The sequence below is a fragment of the Berghia stephanieae genome, chromosome 4, assembly GCF_034508935.2.
Source record: "Berghia stephanieae isolate SIO BIC M18660-M18661 chromosome 4, UCSD_Bste_1.3, whole genome shotgun sequence".
NCBI classification, from domain to species: Eukaryota; Metazoa; Mollusca; class Gastropoda; order Nudibranchia; family Aeolidiidae; genus Berghia; species Berghia stephanieae.
Genome location: NC_088363.1, coordinates 32,024,466 through 32,034,607, shown reverse-complemented (window position 1 = coordinate 32,034,607; position 10,142 = coordinate 32,024,466). Strand labels below are relative to the sequence as shown.

The window sequence follows — 10,142 nt, the reverse complement described above, 5'->3', positions numbered from 1 at the left end:
CCTGTTAGGCGATATTACAATTTTTCGGACAGAGACAACATTCAGGTACTCATTTTACACCGAGTGCGGTCAGATGAATGTGAGTGAAGAGCCTTTTCCATGACTCAACTATGCGCCGCCCAAAGCAGGACTCATATCCTGGACCTTCCGGTCCGGAGGCGAGTGTCATACCACAAGATGACTACAAAGGCGGGAACTACCGTCTCAAACGGGTATTAATTCGGGGTGGTTTAAATGCTAAAATTGAAATAACAGTCACAAATAATATGAGAGTTGGGTTAAGTTGTTTTTTTTTTTATGTCTTGTTGAGTAGAATGAATATAATATTATCTTTAACGGTAAAAAGCTTTAATTTTACCTTTTGGTCATTTCGACTTTCAAATTGTCATTTACGCATCAGCTTCTGCCTGACTCGATACCAATTTGAGGAGATGGGTTACATTTACGATATTGTCCCTTGTCAGTTGTGTAATTGTTTTAGGGTATGATACTCGGGTTCTAATCTGTGGTAGATATTGTTGTATTCAAAAGCTTAAGAATTAAAAAAAAAAATAATAATAATAATAACTCCAGCACGATTTCCTCGAACTCCTCGGGACATGCAAGAAAACGTTCGACGAGACCGTAGTTCGAGGAAACCGTACATTGCCATGACGTTTGATGGGGAGGGACACTGTGGCTCAGCGGTGTGGTCTTTGTTTCATACCCGAAAGATACCGAGTTTGAATATCCACTGTGTTATGTGGCCGTCAGCAAGCTATATTTCTCAAGCTCAATTTGCGGCGCTGTACGGCTGCTGGCACCTGGGTTATTATTATTATTATTATTATTATTTTCATCATCATCATTAATTTTCCCACCATGAGAACGAATTCATTTTGAGCAATAGTTGAACTGCCCTTTATGCCATATCTAGTGTTAATTAATATTTTCATTTTTTAAAAACCCCCCAAAAACTCATTGGCGTTCAGGAAAAAATTATAATTGTGACATTGACAGTCTGGAAGTCTCTCTCTCTTTTTTTTTTTTTTTTTCCAATATCTTAACAGCGCTGGTAGGGGACCACTTATAACACTATTGCCGTCTAGTATTCTTCAATAACCCCTCTCCCCCCATCCCCTACTACCTGTTTTGTGTTGTTCATTCATGAGTCAGATTTACTCCCTTTATCTTTATCTCAATTTTATTGCCTCATTTAGGCACCTCGAGTTATTAGATGACATAGCTGCTAAAAATTGAATTTATTGACAAAAACATGAAACTTGGGGTAAATTTCGAGTCATTATGTTGTAGAATAAATACAATTTCTCACACTGCAAACACTCAAAAATTAGTAATTCCTGCCTATCATTGTATTTTTCTCAAGTCACTTTTCGGATCCAATTCATCCCGACATAATACTGTTTTGAGACAAAGGATCACATTTTTACTTTCGTTTTCTTAATGTTTATCATCAGAACAAGACCCTGTAAATTTTGACAGCGATGAAACTGGGGATGCCACGAACGACGACCACAGAGATGATATGGAAATGCCTCATCTGTCTTCACGGCTGATACAACGCTCCGCCAATTTGCTGAATGACTCGGGTGCAGCTGTTTCTGGTGGAAGTACCGGAACCAGCAGTAGGCGGTCTGGGTCAAGTTCAAGCTCAAGCAGACGGGGCAGAAGGACAAGAGACACCAACAGCTCACAGGTTTGTACTTACCTTTATAGATAGAATGAAGTTGACGCCACTCGGGTCTTTGTTATTGTTTTTTTGCCATCCACGTTTATGACTTATTCTCACTTAACTGTATTATCCAGACGTGGTTACACAGAGATTTGTGTGTTGGTCCGTTTTACTTCCGGATGACAATGTTGTGAGCGTTTTAGCCAAACGCGTACTATCTGTTGGCGGCTCATGCGTTTTATAATAATATGGTTCATGGCGGCTATGTAATCCAGTGGTATGACACTCGCCTTTGAACCGGAAGTCCCGCTCTGAGCGGCGCATAATTGAGTCATTGGAAAGGTTCTTTAATTACTCAAATTCTGTCACCGTATTCAGGTGTAAAATGAGTACCTGGTTGTTAACAGTATTGTCTCTGTCGGAAAAAAAAATAATAATTGCAATATCGCCTAACAAGCATCATGTTGTATTGTTGTTGGCTAGGGACCCCTTGTAAAGCGCTTTGAGCACACTTAGTGGATATTACGCTATATAAATGCTCTATCTAGTATTTGAATGATACTGTTCCATTCGACTCAAGTCGGAATGAGTTATAACTAAATGCAGTGATGGGTATTTCAGGTTTAACGCACTGGCTATTTTGTTTTAAAATCCTAAATCATGAAGCAATAAAAGCATGTTAGAAATATATGTACCAAATAGGAATTTACGATCCTCGACTGACAAAACGAAACTTACTCTTAGAAATAATTATAATTATAAATTTTATGGCGGCCATTCCTTTATCATTATTCACACTGGGCCCCTTGTGTGGAATGACCTGTCCAGAAGGATAAGAGAAGCGAAATCTATTGATAGTTTTAAATCATTATTAAAGCACTACCTTTTTTACGTTATATTTTCAACAACATTGAAAACTTAAAGTTATGATGTTTGGTACCAACATTTGGCAACAAATTACTTTAAAAAATTTCTCTATCATGCTTTGTTTTGTTGCAGGTGACCTCGTCTCTTGGGATTGAAAGTCCAAACTACCAGCTGTTACAGGAAGCTCTTGCAGCAGCTGAAGAAGCTCTTGAGCCTCGAATCCAACACTATGTGCCGCCCTCATCATCATCATCCTCTAGCAGAAGTCGAAGGAATGACCACTCCTACCGAGTCGTCAGACATCGGACTGCTATGCAGAGCAGACATCCAGCTGGATTGTCAGGGGACGATTCCACTTGAAAATCGTTAGGTGTGTTACTCGTAAGTTAACTATTACGTTCCCGAACCTAAACGATTGACCAACGATGAGGAAGAAAACCAGGATGTCTCCAGACGTCGCCTCATGATGCCCATAGTGTGAATCTCGTTTAGGTTCGGGGAATGTAATCATTAACTTGCTACTGTTACACATGTCAACGTTGGTCTATCACACATTGGATGCAAAGTTCGGGATTGACTTCATCATCTCCATAATGCCTTAAAATGCTATTTCAAGGATTCGCTCATGCATTTTCAGACAACGGCTCTATTCATTGCATTTAATCAATCATATTTTTAATTGAAAATGCATAGAACTAAAATTCTCATTAACACATCACATCGTGTGGGGAAAAAAACATTTCATGACATGGATGCCGAAGGACAGTATTGATAACAATGGAAATGGATAGATTCCGCATTGACATTCTGGGAGTCAGCAAATATATATATGGATTGAGCACAAGAGACTGAGATATAATAATATGATGTGCTAGTATTGAGGATTAAATTCGAATATGAGCAAGAGAAAGTTTTTCTATAACCAGTCTTCTTAAAATGGTATTATGTTGGGATCAACCTGGTGCTTAAAATTTAAATTCAAGCTCAACATACATTTGAGATACAACATGAACGGTGGTAGCCTGAAAAAGCCAACACCAATAGGACCAGAAAGATTGGTTGATTTTATCAATTATCAATGGAACATACTTAGATAAAGAACAGTACATTTGGGATAACAAGAGGTGTTGACTTTAAGAGGTTGACTTAAACAGTGTTGATATTATGTGGATTCCACTGTACCTTCATTTAGGAGAGTGAGTTTTGTTTCTTAATTTCACAGTGACCCATTCATCGTGTTTTGTTGACAAAGTGGAAATCTGAAACGTCCATATCATCTGTATTCGTAAATAAAATTGAAACTTCTATTTGATTTTATCATTGTTATTTAAGAGTTACATAATATAAAACATCAACAGAGTAATATCAATACTATCAGATGTGGTTCGTTTGCTTTTCTCTGATTATAGAACTGACTGTTTATAAATTAAATATTATAATAAAAGGCATGGGTCGTGAATTTCATGATGTGCCTTCTATGAAACCAAGACACACTGTAAAGTATTTCATGACACGAGTCTTATCAACAGCATTGAGTTTTCATCATCTTTTCTTTCTGAGTCATAATTGTCGTAAAGAGACCACAAAAATATAGGATTTTGTAGATGTATGATAATAGTGCTTAGGCCACTGGGACCCCCCCTCCCCCCCATTTGGGAGTTTATGCCACTATGTTTTTCAAATAATAGAACTTATTGGCCATACAAATTCCACTGTTACCGTAAAAATAAGTGTCATTTAAGAGAGTTATGGCTCTTTGAAAAAAGTGAGTTGTGTCCCCTTGCAAAAAAGAGACAACATTTCTTTCAAAGGCTCTGGAGACTACAATATTAATTCAAATATATGCAAATTGGGTATCAAACTGAAGGAAATTGAATATACTATCAAACTATGTGCACAAGCTTTCAATTTGTAAATATTATATAGACTCACAGAAAGTTGAAACAATTTGTCAGTAATCTCATGAAGTGTCATATCTAAACTTATGGGCTATTTCAGTGTTTTACACAAAAAATTATTTTAAATATGGCCAAAAACAGCATGTTAATTAAAAATGTAGCACTGAAGAAAGCTATGGCCCAAGCCTCAACAACAACCTTCATATTTCTACGTCACAGGAAAAACTAAAAGTGTACGCAACCCTTACATTTTTCTCCACTTTGTCGGATGCCAAATTCATCATAATTTTCATTCTTTTTAAACATGGTATTGATGTCCAGTTGTCACATTTAAAAGTAAGTTGAAGGTGTGGTAAAAACAATAGATATATCATGAAAAAAGATTAATTTGTTCACAACCCAAGTGAAGCATCATTACCGAAGACTTTTGAACGAAATCGCATTGTTATATTATGAAGAATAATTGATACTCAAAAGGGATTCTTGATTCAAGATGCAGTAAGTACATAAAAACAATATCCTTATGTGTTTTGCAAACATGCTTTACTCCTTAACAGTTTGCACTGCTCACCAATTTATTACATATCCTCATCATCAGTAGCAAAATCCTCTTCGTCCTCTGAAGTGTCGTCAAGGAAATCACTGTCAAAGCTATCACTACCATCCTCGGCAGTACTGGTGCAGCTTTCTTCATACACAATTTCCTGCAACTCATCTGGAATGAAAGCATCTTTGAACCACTGTACTTCCAATTCATTTGCAGAATTTCTCTGCCAACCGTTATCCTCTGGTTTTGGAATGCTAGGATTCTGGCACACTGCATTCCTCCAAATGAGAGTTTGAAAGTTGGCTCTTGATATGTGCAGTGACAATACTTGACTACAAGGAGGCATCTGACACAGATCAATTCCACCACTGCATGAGATGGTACCTTTCTTTCCTTTGAAACGCTGGCGAACTATGTCATACCTCACTTTGTTGACACTTGTGCATGAGGTTTTGCCATACAGCTTGCACACAAATGACTCTAACATGAGACAGTCATTACTCGAAACAGCTGCTGATGTTCCAAATCTGGAGAACAGAATTCTAAGATCTTCCTCCTTTTGAAGAAACTTTAGAGCTTTCAGCTTTCCTTGCCCAGCAAAGCAACTTGTTGTGTCACAGCCTGTGAATGCATGGACACCAAGTAATGCATCTTTGCTATCTGAGAGACATTGATTTGTCGCCTGTTGTTGCCACAGCCAGTATCAAAAATCAGGGTCTTTCCAATTGTCTCTGAGAATGAAAGGAGAAGTAAGAAGACATCCGTGTCTGGTGATCTGACAACAATTGTTTCACAGTTTGGTTGGCGGGAAGCATATTGACAGTGCAGTATAATTCGTGTGTCTGCCTCTTCCTGTGATGAGTAGAAATCTAGACAAGGTACAGCTGTGGTAAATTCATCCGTGTCACTGTAAAGTAAGGTGCATCTCTCTTCACAGACAAAGAAGATTTCCCTGTTTCTCAGTTTCTTTGCATATTCGTTACTTTCCCATTCCTTGAGGAGAAACCTGATGAGGGGTCTTTTGTTATCAACGCAGCTGAGAAATGATTTCCAACGTCTGGGCACTGTTGTTGCAGATCCTCTTAACAAGTATGCATCTTCTATGATTGAATCTTCTATGTAAGTATCAGTCACAAAGTGTACACAAGCTGCTTGTGGTAAGGAGGAAAATGTAAGTTTGGCTACTTCACCAAATGTATTTGGGATTGCTGACAGAGTTTGTAACAGTGCATTGCCATCAACAATGTAAACGGTGTTTGTTTTGTTTTTGCATAATCCTCGAACATTAATGAATTGTCAGGCGTGAGCTTGTGCAACAGAGTTGCTTTGTTGGTCTTCAGAGGTAAACCATCTGATGAAGCCAGCGACCATGGAGTAGGTGTTAGAGGATATTGAAGAACTTTTGAAGATCAACACTGTGTTCTTGGGACAAAACAAGAAGCTGGCCAAATAAATTTCTTTGTGCCTTGATTTTGACCACGTTCATGTCTTTTTTCACTGTTACCACTTTCCTCAATGATGCAAATGTCTTGGTCTTGTTCCTTTCTAATGGCTTGTGAAATTCTACAGTCTTTTCCTTCAGTCTGTTTTCAACAAAACTTTCAAACAATCTTTTTCCTGTTTTTTCCACGGCTAGCAGGTCATCAGCAACATCCTCTTGCACTTTCATTCCTGAAGCTAGACTGACCAGACCATCTTCAACTTCAAAGGGATTGATAAATAATGCTGAAAATGCCTGGAGGATCTTTTGCACTCGCTTTTCACTTTGTCTTTTTTCTGCAAGGCTCAATTCTTTGTGGGTGTCTATATCTATACAGTTGTTGTTGCTGATCATTCTTTGGGTTGCTGATACATATTCTGCTCGATTGTGTCTTGTTACACTCCAACGGTAATAGCTTGGAAGACTCTTGCTGAACCCAACAATACCTCCTTTTGTCTTTGCATGTTTGTTTATTGTTTGTCCAATGGTCATATCAACTGCTATTCTTCCAGCAGGCGTCCTTGATCTGGAGACACTAAATCCATTATCTTGTAACATTTCTTCTGCCCCTGGGTGGGAATGAATCAGGTTGGCTAGTGACACAAAATATACACTGAGATACTTGGCATAATTGTGGTGATTCATGGTAAAAAGCAGTGTGCACAGTTCTTTTAAACAAGATATATGAAGAAGAAAGTTGGTAGCTCGCAGAAACTGGAGGAGAAGCCAAACTCTGTCCATGTATTGGATCCAGTATTGTGCAGTTTTTCCGTACTTTCCTGAGCGGACACTCTCTTTGAAGGCTTCATACTGGGAAAATAACTCAGCATACACAGTTGACTGGAGAATTTTATTAGCTGTATGGCTTGAAATTCCTTCGGTGAATTCCTTTATGTAAGACATGAGGTCTTTACTGAGTTTTGAATCCGTGTTCTGCTCAAATTTTGCAAGCAGAAGCCTCTCTAGAGCCTCCAAAACAGACACATGCACTCGTATAGCCCTGTTGTAGTTCTTTCCACTCATAACCCTATCCATAGAACCATGTGCACATAGCCCTGCTTCAGTCACAATTTCTTCAAAACCAGATCCACTTTGGAGCTTTCCCAGGGCACCAAGATATGAAATTATGGTGTGAAAGACACCCAGGTGAATAATGACTGTTTTGTAAAGCTGTGGGTTTTGCCAGACAATATCGTAAGCTTTCTTTGCTACAGCAAGGTCAAATGTTACAAATGTATATGTGTTATATGCCCATTAATCATGCCTGAATTGTGCTAGTACAAAATTCCACTTGTTTATTTATCACTGAAAGGAAGCAAATACACTGTAATATATATTTTTTCATATTATAGAGAAAATGGCTATCAATATCAAAGATTTAAAAACCCTATATAGCTTTGTAAAATATTTTATGATATGAGGCAAAAAATGAGAAATGACAATAAAATTCCACTATTTATTGCATTTGAAGCAATTTTAGGGTGATAAACAATCATTTTATTCACAAAAATGAGTTCACGAAAAATTGCACCCGATGACCTTTCAAGGGCCATAACTCCTGTAAATGATACTTGAAAAAACTGTAACACCCGGATTAATTTGTGTTATATGTCCCTGAAGCATGCCTGAATTGTGCTAGTGCAAAATCCCTCTTGTTTATTCATCCTGAAGGGAAACAAGTACACTGTAATAGATTTTTTTTTCAAATTATAGAGAAAATGGCTATCAAAGATTTAAAAACGCTATATGGCTTTGTAAAATATTTTATGATATGAGGCAAAAAATGAGAAATAACAATAAAATTCCACTATTTATTGCATTCGAAGCAATTTTAGGGTGATAAACAATCATTTTATTCACAAAAATGAGTTCACGAAAAATTGCACCCGATGACCTTTCAAGGGCCATAACTCCTGTAAATGATACTTGAAAAAACTGTAACACCCGGATTAATTTGTGTTATATGTCCCTGAAGCATGCCTGAATTGTGCTAGTGCAAAATCCCTCTTGTTTATTCATCCTGAAGGGAAACAAGTACACTGTAATAGATTTTTTTTTCAAATTATAGAGAAAATGGCTATCAAAGATTTAAAAACGCTATATGGCTTTGTAAAATATTTTATGACATGAGGCAAAAAATGAGAAATTACAATAAAATTCCATTATTGATTGTATGTGAAACAATTTTAAGGTGATAAACAACCATTTTATGCACAAAAACGATTTCACAAAAAATTGCACCTAATGACCTTTCAAGGGCCGTAACTCTCGTAAATGACACTTGAAAAAACGGTAACACCCGGATTAATACTCAAGATATAGTGCTGTTTCAGAAAAACCATGTGGCGAAAACTCCCCCAGGGGGGGGAGGGTTTCGCCCACTGGCCCATGCACTATAAGGAGGAGACAATTTCAGTATGAGATGATCTACAAAAAAATTACCTCAAACTCATCTTGCTAGAATAAAAGCAAAGAATGGCTTTTTATTATTTTAATTATAAATTTAAGTCAACGGTCAGTTTCAACGTTTATTTAAAACACCTAGCGTGCTGACCTCTTGTTAGGGTGACCTTTGACACCATTTTATATCAACTTTGACCAAAATGTTTCACTGGGTATTTTGGAGGTAAAAGTAAGAAATTTCAACTTGAGCAACTATGCTATATTCAATTGCACTAAATAACTAATTGTAACATTAAAAAAAAAAAAAAAATCTAGCTGACCAAGAATAAAATTAATTTTCATTCACTAGTAGTAGATAGTATCTTCAGATGAACCTGATTGGTGACTGATTTTACTGAATTCTAACTTCGACTCAAAAAACAATCAAAAGAAGCATGAACATAATTTTTAATGGACGGTTTAACGTAGAAGCTGACTATCCCATATTTACTCAAAACTCATATGTTCGCTTTCTCTTACTTTAAAAGAAAAAAAAGAAAAGTCCAAGCTAAGTTTCCTTCAGAACACAATATCAATATTTCATGTCAAAACCTATTACTTTAAGAAGTGAATAATTATTATATATATATATAAGAATTTATTATTTTTTAATGGCATCCGAATAACTTTGTTAAAACCTATCTATAATAGAGGTCCCAAAAGCTCAGCTGTAAGATCACACTCGCTCCACACTCAAAAGAGACTGAGATCAATCCTGGGTGAAGTCAAGATTTTACTCTGTCCACCCAGCAATGATTGGGTAGCTGGTCTGTCAGATCTGGTGGACAGTACATTACTATAGACTAGCGTCCTATTCAAAGGATAGCAAGCAATTGCCATTGTCCATTTCATGCTAAAGAAACTGGGAAAAACTCTGGTTCCATGGGTATAGCGGCTCTTAAGAACTACTTCTACTACTTTCTATAAATGCTGCATAGCCCACTTGTCCTAAAAATCAACTAATTATTTTGAGGTTTTCCTCTTTAATCTGAATAAAAATTTTATGTTCGCATACCTGTGGTTGTTGTTTATCTACTGGATTGTCTACGTATGTTCTATTTATTCTCACAATACAATACACTATCAATTAACATCATAGAACAAAAAAAAAAATTGACACACTTTTGCTTACAGTATGTCACATCAGTGGGGAGGTCCCAATAGCTCAGTTGGTAAAGGGTTTAATTCACACTCAAAGGGACCAAAATCAATCCCGAGTGCAGTCGATATTTTTTC

General features: G+C 37.0%; 1 protein-coding gene across 2 annotated transcripts in view; it reads left to right on the top strand.

Moving 5' to 3' along the window:
• The window catches only part of LOC144970425 (uncharacterized), a 14,648-nt gene extending 4,730 nt beyond the window's left edge, over nt 1-9,918 (top strand). For both annotated transcript variants that reach the window (XM_078910054.1, XM_078910055.1), the window contains exons 3-5: nt 1,458-1,696; nt 2,672-4,156; nt 8,865-9,918. In XM_078910054.1, the coding sequence (XP_078766180.1) occupies nt 1,458-1,696; nt 2,672-2,899 (467 nt within the window). In that variant the 3' untranslated portion in view covers nt 2,900-4,156; nt 8,865-9,918. The remainder of the gene's footprint in view (nt 1-1,457; nt 1,697-2,671; nt 4,157-8,864) is intronic.
• Nucleotides 9,919-10,142: the final 224 nt, after the last annotated feature.